The following is a 15,385-nucleotide window of genomic DNA, read 5'->3' as shown; positions in this document are numbered from 1 at the left end:
CGATGGGAGGGAATTGAACTGCAGGAGTTTGCCCCGAGGCCTCGAGATCTCTGGAAGAAGATCTCTTCTTTACCACACTCTTCACTGAAGCAGAGGCCCGTGACCATTTTGCTACGGCAGGAATCCCGCTCCCAAGGAAAACAGCCAGAGAAAAGGCTTCGATATCCCCATGCTACAGACTTTCTCCATAAGAGGAATATTATGGCTGTACAAGAGCACGTGTCACAGGAAGAAAACCATTGCAGAGATGGAAAATGGAATAGCCCACACAGATCAGCTAACATAAAACTAGAAACAACCTTTCACAGCTACATTTCTTGAGAAATATAACAAAGGCATCAAAAGAAATTATGTCACTGATTACAGCCTGGAAAGAAGCGCAACTAAAACTTACTACAGCCTTAACCTGCTTGTGATAATTTTGCTCTGTCCTGTTCAAATAAAAATAACAGACAGAAATGATGTAATCCTGGCAAGTCTTACTTTAACTCATCACAATTTATTCTATCTCTCTCTTTTCTTCCAAGCAATTTTATACTGAAATGGGTGCAGATAAGGTTGTCTTCCAGCCGTGGTCTTGTTTTTCATTCTCTGTTTTCACGTAAACTCCATATAGATGGTAATATAGGCACATATACAGAGAGAGACTGGGGAAAAGTAAGCTCTTTATGACCATTAGACATCTTTCACCAACAATGTTAAAAATGTGCAGGTGCTTCTGTATTTAGAAAGGGTTTTATGATGAAGAGATGGACATCTAGTGAATAGAGTATCTTCTGCTGCACGATTTACGCTACTCCTGGTTTTGAGGGCTATTGGGGAGCTTTAATTCCCTGTAGCAAATCTGCCTGGGATAATAGTGAGACAAGAACAAATAGTGAAGATTGCTTGTGAGAGCTCGGTTTTGCCCTTCTTTATATTCCACTATCTTTTTAATTTGGGGTGAGGTTTTTTTGGTAATTAATTGACACAGAGCTGCTGCAACAAGCTACGTGCAAGGACCTTTTCCTATCACGTTTCCTATCAAGACGGTATTTGGAAAAACCTTGCAACCACTAGAAGAAGAGAGCTGAGATTTATACCGAATGCAGTATTCATAGAAAGAGCTGGTGAACCTGACAGTGCTATGACAGTCAAAGGACAAATCCTGACGCTTTCTACTTGGGCTGGTGCTTTTATCTTATAATTTTACTTGGGGAATTGAGATATGATTGGCAGACTCTTTATATGATGGACTTTAAGCCTAAAACTCAAGTAAAATCTTGGATCTTGCATATTTAAGTGGTATTTGAAAGTGCTTCTTAAGCTCCTAAGCCTTTGAGATGTTTTGGACAGAGATACTCAAGAATGTAATAAAAACACATAAATTTTTACGTGAACCTTACTTCAAAAAAAGGAGCAAAAAATATGCTCATTGTTTTGCTTAGCTTTTTATTCCATCATTATGGCACAAGATAGAACTTAAAGACAACATCACTTAATAAGTCTTCAACTTCATTAAAATTAAGACTAATATGTTTTATAAAATTCTTTTGATATGATACACTTTCCCTTACCAAGTGATAAAAAGAATTTTCTCTAGAATACTGAAGTACATTGCCACCTGCTGGCCATAAACAATTTTGCAATTTAAAAACACCAGAACGTGTATAAAACAGCAACATTTAACAATGCAACATACGGTTATTGAAGAAGTACTATTGACCCAGACTTTGGCACAATATTTATAGAAATGCAGCTGTGAACTTCTCCAAACGTCATGTTCATTCCTGAAACTCTGTGTGACTCCCTTTCCTATGTTTGTCTCTATTTTTTTGTCTTTCTCTAACTTTCTTAATGCTGAAGCTTTGTCATTTCAAAGGAAAAGCCATATTCTCTCTTAGTTGTTACACACCTCAATTTATTGGGTTTGCTTTTCTAAAATTTGGATTCCAGTTTATTGTTTTAGAACAATACATAAAATCATACATTTATAAATATATATATTATATCCTGTATACATAACATTGGGTTTCCTCTAGAATGGGAGGGCAGACCTTTGCACTACATCCTTAGTTGGTTTAGGCTCGGCCTTGCTCTTAGTTGATTCTCTGAGCTGCTTCCTACCAGAATCTAAAAAAATATTTTTACAATCTTGTATCAAATTTTAATTTCGTTCGCAAATATATTTATAAGAAAAAAATATTTGGTATATTCCCCTCTAAGCTCACTACTACCCTTATAAAATATATGGCTTTTCATGTTCCACTCTATTTTAGTGTTTTTCAATAGGCAGTGAAAAGAAGGACAACTTCCCCCTTTAACAGGTTTTTTTTTTATATAAGCACAGAAACCAGCTTGTGCACTTTCTATAGAATTCCAATGCATATCACGGTAATGTAAGTGCAGTGATTTTAAAAAAAAGCAGTCATGATTGATTGACATCTGTATATGAAAACATAATATATGATTATCATACAATACCCATTACAGAATATACAATCATCAAAACTGCAGATATATAAATACATTTTTAGCAACATCAAAGCAACAGTTTTATCTTATACACAGCATATGCATACAGAGTTATTAGACTAAAATTTTCATCTTGTTTTTTCTCAAAAGCTTGCTGAAAAACAGGAACGTACTGTATTTGTAAATGGACTGCTTGACAGTGCTGTTAAGAAATTAAAGTGAACAAAGTTTAAAAAAAAATGTATATGCAATTCAGTCGGTATAAAACAAACAAGCCCTCCCCGTTTTCCAATGTCACCGTTGCTTTCCTATGAGACGGAGGCATAGGTATGAGTGGCAGTTGCGCAGAGTCCGATCATACAAGGGTTTCTGGAAGGGCATCGGGGTTATCAGCTGATAACAGCTCCCAAATTTGCCACCTCTCCCTTTGCCAATCATGCCAGTCCGCTTCTGAAACATTTTTACTGTTCTGACTGTGAGGTGTCGTGGAATAGATGTGACCCGCCTGGCTGTGCGGGGCCGGCCGCTCCTGCCTGGAGGTGGCCTGGTCAGGGGCTTTGGCTGGCGGTCCTCCAGCTGCTGTGGTCCCTGAACTTTTTTCTTGGCGCTGAAGTCTCCACAAAGAGTGCAACGTTGAAGAAACGCTGGACCGCTGTGATAACGCAGAGCTTGTTTTTGCCGGGCCTGGGTAGGGGGGTGGTGGCCGCTCTTTTCTGTAGGAGGGCTTGGCTGTGCTTTGCGAACAACCCACGTTCGAGTCGCGCTCACTGAGGTCCTCCGCACTGCTTAAAGTCAAGTGCCGCTCCGACTTTGAGTGTGACAGGTGAGAACTCCTACTGCCGACTTCGATTTGCGGGTTGCTGCACACCCGAGACACCGTGGGATGGAGCTGACACTCGGGAATGGCAGCAGTCGTCTGGCTCCTTCGCATGACCTGCCTGCCGGTGTCCAATTCGGAGGTGCTGCCCTGCCACCGAGGAGAATACATGGCGAGGTTCCCCTGGGAAAGAGAGCACTGTCCGGGTCGCAGCAAGCTGCTTTCGTAAATGTTGCCGTAAGAACCTGGGGGCCAGAGTCAGAAAGACAACATCAGTCTGCCTAATCATTTGCGTGGTGTTAAACAAGTTACTGCTTTTCTCCCACATCACACTGTCGAAGAGGGAAGGGGGCTTTTATCACCAGCCTACGCCACTGGAGATGTATCAGCCTCACCACCGGCTGAACCCCGGGACGGAGAGCAGCAGCCCCACATCTATCTGAACCATGTCCAAGATATTACCCGGTGACTCTAATACTTTGCTCTGACATAAAGCCTTGCAGCACTTAACACCTTTCAAATGCTTGAAAAGCAGGGGGGTGTTTCACTCGCTTGGTTCCTCTGTGAGGCGGCTGCAGACGGGAGAAAAACAAAGACGGGATGGGCCAGGGACTTGCCGGGACCATGCGGGCCGGCGGCAGGGTCAGCACGCAGGGTTGCCAACCTCATAGCCACTGCGGCAGCCGCGCTCACGTCCCCACCGGGTGTCCACCTTCCCATGACTTTTAGAAGAATATAAAACTATTTTTTGAAGTCATTTTAAGACGACTCTTTCAATTACCTCGTGACAGATTGAAATGTTGCCACATTTGTATAACTACTGCGCTTCTCTGCATTTTCTTGAACAGTCACCTTTTAAAAGCTCAACTCTGGACAACGTGAATACTCCTCCTGGTTTCACCGCGATTTCTCAAAACCAAGAAATCGTTTATGTCTTTGCTAGATTTGGGCTTAAAGTTTGAAAAATAACTCACCTGTCATTGCTGGATCTTTGCAGCCACTTTTCAGCGTTGAATGCCAGGTGCCCCAGATATCAAAATGGTCTTCGGAAACATCTAAATAGCAGTAAGAGCAAGAAGAAGACGATGAGTTGAGCCTCTTAAAGCCATTATTTAGAAACATACAAATGAAATGGTAAAACCTGACGTAAGTCGTTAACATATACTAGCATCTGACTTACCGTGCACCTAACACAAACATCCCAAATGTATTCGTTCACAGTTACTTGCTGTTTCAGGCTCAGATCCTGTAATGGATTCAGTAAGCTGTGTATGGACTGGACGCCAAAGAGTGGAATTTCCCTTAAGTCCTCTGCCTTACTGGAGTCAGTCAGAGAATTTGCACAAGAACAGGCGGATTTGGTCAACGGAAGGTAGTTCATGTGCTTTTTACAGGAAAGAACGGCAAAGCTCCCTCGGTCAGCCCCAGCCCCAGCCCCAGGGGTCACTGTAAGGCACGCTCTATCAACCCGCAGCATCGCTTGGGTCTTACAGGGAAGAGCTGTCACAGAATAGAGATTTAATGACATGCGCGCAACAGGTATCGTGCTGGATTATAACTGTGTCATGCCTTTTTCTGATTCCATCTGGCAGCAAAGGAACTTCCTAATTTGCCATGGGCCAGTATAATTGTGACGCATATTGAAGTCTAAAAGATGGTTAATACGGTAAAACTTCATGTAATTTCCTGTTCATAACTTACTTGAAATAAGACCAAATTTTGAAACATTTTCAGAGATCTAGATGTTGAATAAGGAAGATAAATGCCCCTTGGCATTTATAAAGCATGCAACTGCGATAATAGTCTAAATCCCATTAATTCCAAAGGGAATTAAGTGCCTAACCAGTACCTCTGAAATGAAATGGTTTTAAAAATACTATCAAACAGTAATCTGCATCCCCAAGCACTGAAAGTTCTTACAGTTTGGCTCACTAAATACACATTTCATGAATACAATTTAAAAAAAAATAAATGAAAAGCATCTTGAAGTGCTGGGGAGCTGTCAGTTTAAATCACAGTTCTTTACAGAAGAAATCATTCAGGTGTGCACTCCCTAGATAGCTATGGAAATTATGGATCCCTGCACTGGTATTGCTGGGTGTGTAATTGGTAGCAGATGTAAAGGTGTGCAGCTCAGCTGCGTTCTCCAGTGAGAGGGTGTTGAGGTCATTCGTTTCAATTGGAGAAAATTTGTAGCTTGATGTCTTAAAGTCTCAGAGTTTTCCAAAGCGCAGACCCTTGCACCTACAGAGCAGGACTAGAAATCGGTCTTTCCTGTCAGCCTGTCACAGGCAGGCTGAAAAGCAGGACGTACATAGTACTATTTTCGTAAATAATAGCTCCAAGTTTTGAGAAATGTGATACCAAGAGCATCCCTGACAGCTGGCTGAGCTAACAAGGAGGACTGAGCGCAGACCCTTAGGGCTCAACACAAAAAAAGGATGTTGGTCAGTCATTTCTTGTAAGGTTATTTACACTATTGCTCCTCAAATACTGGCAGTTGATAATACAAAAATGACACTTTTCAATACTTCAGGAAACCCCATCAGTCACTGGGGAGGAGGAACACCAGCAGGATGTACTCTACCTTTTCCAGCCTGTGACGCAGAAGAATTCTCCTTTGTCTTAGGTTGCAAATGTCCAACCAGTGTGTACTGTTCAGGTACCTTGTACAGCTTATCTGGGCTGCGGGCAACTTCTTCTTGCATTGCCAGCAGCGAGCGCTCAGAGAGTACCGGGGAATTGTTGTCGTAAGGGGAGACATCTCCGCTCGAAGCTTTGTTGGAGTCTGTGGAAGAATGTCTTCCTCCTGTGGAGCAGGAACCTTCTGACCGCAGCATCTCAGGGCTCCTGAGAAATTTTGATAAACAAACTACTGTTAATGAAAAACGCTTGATGTTCACAGCTACAGGTGCACTTTGACATCATACAAATAAAATCAAATACAGGAGTATGATCACAGCTGCTGAAATGGAAACACTTCAGAAGCAGTAGAGGTGAATTTTCCATGAGAAAAACTTTTGCCATGAAGTGGCCAGCAGAGGCCACTAAAAATCAAAAGATGTTGCTGTCAAGAAAGAAAACAAGAAAAAAACCCACACAACTGTACAGTTCACCACGGGAAATTAAATAGTGAATCAATTCCTTATGTTACCTTGACAATGTAGCTTGTTGCAACAGTAAATCTGAGGGCATGATAAGGGAAGATTAGTTTGATGCTAAGCAGTGTGCTGAAAGCAGTTCTTCCATTCTGAAGTACTACACAGTCAGAGACACCAAAACCTTAGCTCGCCTCTCAGGCTGTGAGAAAGATCCTCTTCTAGAGACAACAGAAGGTAAATATTCTACAGGGGACAAGCAGACGTATCTCCTGCACTTCTGATGTGGGCAACAAACAACCGGCTCTGCTGATAACTTCTACAACTTCTTTTACCCTTTCACCTGTACATCACCAACAGAATGGCCTGCATTTAATTTAGAAAAAAAAAGGCAATCGAAACACCCACCAAAGTCCAGCCAAGGCTCACAGAGACAACTCTAATTTTTGAAGTGTGCTGGGAACATTGAGGGAGTTTGAACTGCTACAGTTTACTACACAGATAGGAGGCAGGTAGCGAGTCACTGAATGTCTCAAAGAATATGTAGAAATACTCTGTAAATAAATACAACTTTTTTCCTATCAGTTCTCCCTAATTTGTATTTCTATTACACATTTTTCATTTCCCTGCACCCAGATCTTTGCTTCTTAGATTCTCATCTTTTGCTTCTCTTGAGTCAAACACTTCTCTCAGTGACCTCACGTTAATATCTGCTCTAATTGCGTGTGATGTGACAGAGGCTCATTCTTGTAAATGTGTACTGAAAACAGTCAGCCCTTCTCAGAGCCAAATCCAAAGAGAGCTTGAACTGAGTGAGCAGCCAAAGCACATTACTTGTTATGGAACAATAACCCTCTTTCCAGACAAATGAAATAAAACTGAAGAAAGAAAATCAAGAAAACACAAGTGGTAAGACAGGCTAAGTCACAGCACGCTAAATATTAATACAGCAGTAATGACAAAATTTAACACCGCTTTTCAAGCTGTTTTTTCCTCCTGGCTGATTTACGTCTTGCATGTCCCAAAACATAAAATACATACACTCAACATCCTGATTATTATGTTACTCAATACACTTTTTTTTTTTTTTTCAAGTATTAAAAGCAACCATAAAGTGTTGGGAATGTATTAACTAAGTTTACTCCTCAGTAACTCCCAGCAAGAAATCCATCACTGAACTGATCCTGAACCTTAACTTGGGCGAACTCAAAAAACCAGAGCTGCCATTTGGCAAAGTACCACTGTCCCAGGCTTCCCAGTGTGGTTGGTATGGTAATGCTGCGGAGTCAAAAAAAAAAAAAGGAAATCATGCCTCGATTATGTTACTTCCTATCTCAACTTCTCATCTGAAGAACGTAAGTCCAACTGAAATTAATGTATAAACAGCCACACGCTGAAGAATTAGTCTTTAAGTATATACAATCCTATCGCAAATCTTTTCTCTCTTTTTTTTTTTTTGCCCCTTACTCCTTTCTTTCTGCCCTCCTAAGTTCTAAAAAGGCTTGTGCAGTGAGTGTGAGTTAAGATGAGATTTAAGCAATGTCTTGGGAATTTTAGAACCGGAAAGACCGGGGAGAAAAGGGGAGAAATATTGCTATCTGTAGGTTTCCTATGGCCAAATGTCTTCCTCTCCAGCTTTCCAGACTGAATGTCATCCAAACCTCACCCTGCTAGCATACAGACATACTTAGCACCAACAGTGACAACAATAAGGCTTACTGCATGTAAATCTTTGCAGAATCAAAACCTAACTATGTTGCAGAGGGCGAAGAGAGAGGTATACCACTGCTTAGCTATGGCAAGGTAACACAAGGAATAGGGGAAAGGGAAATGGAAATGAAAGAATGTGGGAACATAAAACTTGAGCTTTGTGAAACACTGATTTCATGTCTTACCTTGAATGATCTGTTATAGTCTATCTCTTCTCAAGACAGAGCTCCTGATAAAAATTTACTTGAATGGAAACTGTCAAGTCTTTGGAAAGACCCAAATGTTCAAGTTTCTAAACTCATTTACAATTTCTGCTAGCAAGCCCATGCAACTATATATATATATATATATATATATATATATATAAATATAATATCACTTTCAAATTTTTTTGGAAAAAATAGTTTTAAAAATCAAAGAAAATGCCTGTGGACTCTGCCAATCTTACTACAAGAAACCATCAAAATGGATTGAACACTTTAAAGTTAGAGACTTATCTCATACATTAGTAGCTTTACCATGCTCTTCACTGAACAAAATAAAACACATCTTACAAAAGACTTTGGCTTGCATCTTTCCAAATAAAGAATGAATTCTCACATATTCCTTAAAACACAACTTTTGCATCTGTTAGCTTTATGGTTTGAGCTCAGTAGCAAAGGGAAGTTTACTGATACTCAAAATTCATCCTCCCCTGTACAGCTGTGAGATTGTCTACCCACACACTGGGGAAAAACTGAACTGGGAGGCAAATGTCAATACGGCACAGATACCCACTCGCCTATATGCAGTCTATGAGTAAGAGCAGATTATGATCTCCACAAAGAATAACAGAAGATTATGTACTATCAAATGTGAGAAATGGGAAGGCAAGTAAAGCATTTTCTAGTGGTCATAAACTATGTTAAGGAAATGATTTAAAAAGTGGTTACATACAAACTGAAAGATCTGAAAGCTTCAAAAGGAACCTATGCCACGTGTGTTCAAAAATACTATTTCAGATTCCAAAACAAAAATCCACTATGCTATGAGGGAGTCTGGGGCTTTCCTTTCTAACTGGTATCATTCTGAATTGATGTTATCCACCACTTGCATGGGTGAACTGGGAAGACATTATTCATTACTTCTACTGGGGATATTCCTACATTTCTACTGCCATTAAGGTAATGAAAACAGGAAATCCCTTCCTGGTTTTGGCAGAAATCCTTTTCTGTTACACCTTAAAGCTTCCAAATGGGAAAATAATTTTGTCCTACAAGAGTTAAACCATAGGGAGTGTGAAGGCTTGGCAGCATGCAGTAGGAATTTCCATACATATTTGAGCAGCACAGGTGCCACCGACAAAACAGATTATTATGGGATTATTATGTGGTTGCAACTGTAACAGGGTAGAGGAACTCAAGGACTCAGGGAGCCTCTGCAGCATTGAAAATTGCATTTATGCATACTGTATGGCCTACTGCATGGCTTCATCCTTGTGCCGCAGGTTAGGACGGATTAAAATCCACCATCACCATCCAAAAAATTCTATAACTTTGAAACTCATTTACTCAAATAGGACTACTAACCATGATAAGCAATAAATAATCATAAGAAACATTTTATTTTTGCATTAGTTTAAAGATGTTTCATCTTACAGCTGGAACGCCCAAATTCCACTGTCATCAAGCCAACATACAAAAAAGTTGGGAAAGTCATCCACAAAAGCACACTTCATAATTGCCGCCAGTGATAATTAGTGCTTTACCATTAATGACTTCCATAAACTCCCTTATACACCATTCATGATGCTCAGCTCTTAAGAGAACTGTAAGATGACGAACATGTGATTTGTCCTCCTCTGGGGAGGAAAAGAGATTGTGTTTTCTCTGTTAGATCAGAGTCAAGAAAGCATTTGTAATGACATCAAAAGCAGAGATGTGAGGACAAGTGCAGAAGCAGGACCTTCAGAGCAATTAATATGACATTAAAGTCTTGAAGTTGATTCCATACTCTACGCTATGCAGCCAACTAGCTTTTCTGATGAAGATTGTCTCAAGAATATGTAAAGTTTTCTGTTCCACAGATCCCAATTTGGATCTTGAGTACACAACCAGGATATTTCCGAGAGTAGTAAGGATGTACTTTGGAGGCTCATTTTTATCAAATCAAGGCAAACATCTTTTCTTTGTCTGCTGCCTCACATTTCTTACAGGAAAAATAGCCAACAAATATGTAGCCTCAAAATTGAGATTACGTTCTGAAATAGATTAATCTCTTAAGAGCATCACACTCCTAGTAATAAGACTAAGCAACATTCCCTCTAATTGCTTGGAATATCTTAACCAAGAAGTTGCAATCACAGTGAAAAACATCTCATTAACATTAAGAATAAATCACTTAACATGAGAGCAGAGCAGAAGAAAAATGACAGATAGTAAGTTTTTCCTAGCTCAGTGATAATTCATCTGCCCATTACTGAAAATACAATAAATTTGTACTAGTGTAGCTATATGTTCCTATTTGGGTTTGAAACCTTTTCTTACAAAACATCTTTTGTCAGATGTGACCAGCTTTGCACAAAAAGATCCATTTTCTGCTGTAGGTGTGCATGCTGGCTGAAAAGTAAGAAAGCTCAAGGAAAGGTCCATTAACTTAAGGGAAACAGGATCTAACAAGAATCTGTTACATCCACAATGATTTGCAACAAATTTATGCTAAATTTGTATGTGTTGCCACATGTGAGACACAATTTTATGTCTTTATATTATATAGACGGTGAAATCCAGCATGAAGGTTTTTATTAGCTCGAGTTAGAAATAATAAGATCATTTCAAACTGAGGGCTTAAAGAAAGAAGTCTCTACATACTTTACCATATGTCATGTGATTTGCAGTGCCTTTCCTAATTGTGGTCTTGGCTCATGGCAAACACGAAACAAGTGTAAAAGCCAGCTAAGGTACCTCTACTTATCCTGCATTTATTGTGATCTAAATATACACACGGTTATTTGGCAGTCAGCCATAAACTAACTGAAATTATTTCATGTCTGTGGTACACTAAGAAAACACACAGAACCAATTACCACAAATACCTATGATAATTTGTTACTGCATGTTACGTGTTCATGTTGTTGAGTCAAAAGACCAATAAAATCCTTTACAACATGATATATTCTATGCGTATTTTTAATTTTTATAATTAAAGAAAGCTTTTTCCTCCATGTATTAATGATATTATTTCTTTTATACCTCTTTCTTTAAAGCCAGGCACGCTATTACATTACCTCCAACTGTACAACGTTCAGAGGGAGAGAAAAAAAATCATAGCTAAGTGACTGTACAAATTCAATTTTAATTATGTTCTGAACGCACTAGGCACTTTGCACACACACAGGAAGACAAAGTCCAATCTGTCCCAGAGAGGTTAGAGTCTAGGAAACCTCTTAAAAATGACTTAAAGCAAGCTTGTCAAATTTTGTCATTTTGGGGTCTGACACATTGGGATTCACTAGAATAAAGGCAATGACTGTGTGTCCCACGAGAAAGGCAGGAATCCTGTTAATCCAAACGTACAAACGCATAGCGTTAAGGCACACGGGTGTAGGCTTACATACACCATACACAAAGTTTGAATAAGTTATGTATCATAAATGCAATAGTGACTGGCGTGATTTTTTTTCTCTTCAGATCTTCCACAAAGCATAAAATTAAATAATATCCAAAGAATCTCCATAAACCTGCTGTTGCGGCAATCGACTTGTTTACAATGTCCTATGTGTATACAATAGGAAAAGAACAACAGACTGGTCAAACAGCTAGCCGCTGTTGTGTTAAGGCACTCTAGGGTGTGTTTCAAGGATAGTGTAATATACACCTCCTGTTACTGAAGACTACAACAAACCTAAGACATGAATCAGCAGATCACTAGAATACATCCTGTCAGATAATAGTGCACTGAATATTTTTATGTACATGTCATCCTGTTCTCTGCAGCAGAATGCAATCTTTCCTCTGAATCGGGAAACAAGATTTGTCTTTAGAAAACACTGTACAAGAGTCATAATTTCTTTGGCAGAGTCTGTGTAATGGGAGGATATTTCTACTCCACTGTAGACAGTGCAGAAGAGCTGTGGAAAACTAGAACCTCTTGAACACTTCCAGTGGGAGACAGAAATTCCCAGCAGAAACAGGGATGATGAAAAAACAGATTACTCACGATGTCTGGGAAGCTTTCCTCCTCAACAAATAGTCCACAACATCTGGGTCAGTCTCTAATAGGCTAATAAGCACTTCATTCTGCAGGTCAGGGGAAACCTGTGAAGACGACAAAAAATCCTTAGCTGGAGATTTATATCCTCTCTCATACGTTCATTTTGGTACTCCGCTTAATGTAAAAGACCAAGTACAGTTACAGAGAGTATACAAAATAAATATTCAGAAGCTTCCATTTAAAAGAGAAATTTCATGTAACAACAGGTGATGTAGGACTAAAGACCACTTTGTACAATGCCAAATGCTGATTACTGTTGAATAACCCATTGGTATCCAGTTGGGTATTTATATCCGATAACAACAGTGGGAATACTCATGTATCGCACTCTCAAAAGCTCCAGTTCAACATCCTCACCTTACATCACCATTCAAAGATCTGGAGACATTTACAAATTTCCATTCCAAGTGACCACAATTCTCTTCTTTTAGAAACAATGTGAAATATAATTACACAGGAATGAGAACGCTTCTTCATATATTCTGTGGCATTTGACTTGTTTATGTCCTCCTCATATGGATATTTTGTAGTAACTGTTCTATCTACAAAGTTCTTCAATTGTTTCATTTCAATGAAAGCTGCGAAAGGTCAACATTTTTCTAAACGAAGCTTTATAAACATTCAATGTTCATGTATCCATATGGCCAAATCCTGGGATCTACAAGCATTTCAATTCCTGCTTATGCTCAATCAGAACTTGAATAATTACAGAGTTCATCTGTCCATAACTCAGGTTTACAAGCAGGTCCTGTTGGATCTCCAGCCACTCTGGACTTTGGGTAGTAGCAACAGGCTCAGCCGGAATTTGTGTCATCTTCTTTGGAGTTCGGTCTTCTGATTTGCTAACTCTCTCTAGTGCACTTCATATGGAAATGAAACTTCAAAACACTTGAGAGCTTCAGCTGCTGCACGATGTAGCAAAATCTCCAGGGCAGGTAGCAGGAAAGGCACTCCAAAACCTGCCCAAGTAAACTTTGTCCTTCCAACTGCATTTTACACGAGTCTTATCCATCCTTAAGTGAGTTTGTCCACATCACAGTGGAACATTCAATTCAACCTTCAAAGCACTGAAAAAGATGAAACCATCTGAGAAGCCTGAACTAACAGCACCAGTTCACTCATGACAGATGGAGCTGGAGGCAAGACAATCTCAGCAAGGGTCATCAACTGTGCAATATGCTTCTGGATGCAATTTGCCAGAGCCTGAATCTCTTGACCTTCAGGTCACACTGCATGGGCCATTTGTTCTCCCTGACATTTCCTGGGAAATAGGAATAGAATTACTAATAGATTCCTCAGGGGAACACCTCAGTTTGGGAGGTATTTAGGGAGTCAAGTTACAGAAAAGGAATATGTCTTTAAAAACGGAAATAATTTGAAAATAAATGAAGATATGCATCATTTAATTCAAACCGATCCAAAATCTCCATGAAAAACTTGTATGACCGCATATGCCTTTTTTAAAAATTGTGTTTAGGCTCTAAGCTGGAAAAGTATCTTACTGATGGTCATTGATATACTAATCTTTAAATAAATTATTTTCTCTTCATAGGAATACAGTTTTGGAAACCTGGTGTGCTGTAACTTCTCTGTTTAGACAGCCTTTCTATGCAATAGAATAAACTCCGATAAAGTTTGAGGGTAAAGCAGAATCCACGATTTTCCATATGTAACTTCCTATTCAGCTTTACATCAAGTTGATACACTTGTAATAATCTACTGAGACGTCTTCATCAGAAAAATAAAAATATATTTTCCATTATGAGGAAAAAATAAAAATCAGTCTTTCATTCCATCAAAAATGAATCTGAAAGAGTTCCAACAGGAAGTTCAGTTCCAACTGAAAGCACCTGTGAAACACAAACTTTACAGTTCTATTGAGTTATAGGACTTTTATCTGAGTGAATGAGGGCATATTAATCTATGAACCTTCCATTGGATTTGTACTGATGGTGTCCTTGCTATCTGTCTGCTGGATTTTGGGTTTCCTCCTGTGCAGCAAGTTACTTCAGTTTAGTTAACTAATTTGCAAGTGTAGAAATGATACACACTTAATTATACATTTATACTTACAGAGAACTACTATATAGGTATCGCAGGAAGATGTTACAGAGCTGCAATAACTACTACTGAATTAATTGTTTAACTGGCAGTTGTGGCTGAGTAGATGGATGAGAACTTGAAATTCAGGGACAGAAGGGAAGCCAAGGCACTGCTGAAATAACAGCAGTTGAGCACATACTGGCGTGGATCAGAGGGCTCTGGGGCTGTCAGGACTCCAGTAGGGTAGTAGATATTCTGAGATTTTGGGGCTGGGTGCTACATAAGAGTCACAGGAGGTCGGAGGGACCCCTGAAGTGTCTTCTTTGTGCTGTCCCTTGCTACTGATGCGGCACAGAGTGCTGTCCCTTGCTACTGATGTGGCACTTGCTACTGATGTGGTACCATGTGACTGTCTCCTCAGTGGAGAAGTCACAGTAGCCTTTAACAGTAAAAATAAGAAATGGCACTCTGTTGTGCTTCTGTGCAGTGGGGCTGCATTTGGGAGCCAGGAGATGAAAACGCATGACCAAGCTGCTCTTCTCCATTCTCCATGCCAAGTCATAGCCAATGAGACAAAGGGTGGTCGAGTTGTACCTCCCAGCACCCAACCGCTGGGCATAGTTCAGAGACTGGCAGCGAACAGTCATTCGTACATCCCTGTGAAACGTTTTAATGCATCCTTAAGACTCACTGAAATGTGTAACAGTTGGGTATGAAAGACTTTAACATCAACGAAGCAAGGTCAGAATACATCTTCTATACGAAACCCGCATGTTCGCATATTACTGATGCTAATGATAAATGGTTAATAAAAACAGTCCCCAGTATCCTGGGTTGTTCTGACAAACAGAACTTTCCTGACCTACCAATAGGTCAGAATCATTCTGATATTGTGGTCTGGGCTCCACAACACATCCTAGTTTCCTAGGTTTTATTTTACAAATGTTGTTCCAGTTTCAGTGCTGAAGCCAATCAGAATTTTATAACCTCCCCATATACAGAAGTATCAGAA

At 39.8% G+C, this 15,385-nt stretch overlaps 1 protein-coding gene across 1 annotated transcript in view; it reads right to left on the bottom strand.

Moving 5' to 3' along the window:
• Nucleotides 1-1,426: 1,426 nt before the first annotated feature.
• ARHGAP6 (Rho GTPase activating protein 6) overlaps nt 1,427-15,385 on the bottom strand; it is a gene marked incomplete at its 5' end in the record, with an annotated part of 348,127 nt that continues 334,168 nt past the window's right edge. The window contains 4 exons of the mRNA XM_082498508.1: nt 1,427-3,516; nt 4,246-4,326; nt 5,859-6,121; nt 12,277-12,374. Of these exons, the coding sequence (XP_082354634.1) occupies nt 2,810-3,516; nt 4,246-4,326; nt 5,859-6,121; nt 12,277-12,374 (1,149 nt within the window). The 3' untranslated portion in view covers nt 1,427-2,809. The remainder of the gene's footprint in view (nt 3,517-4,245; nt 4,327-5,858; nt 6,122-12,276; nt 12,375-15,385) is intronic.

Source organism: Vanellus vanellus (genome assembly GCF_965231255.1).
Source record: "Vanellus vanellus genome assembly, chromosome: 1".
Lineage (NCBI taxonomy): Eukaryota > Metazoa > Chordata > Aves > Charadriiformes > Charadriidae > Vanellus > Vanellus vanellus.
The sequence above is the reverse complement of the archived record's forward strand: the minus strand, read 5'-3'. Positions and strand labels throughout refer to the sequence as shown.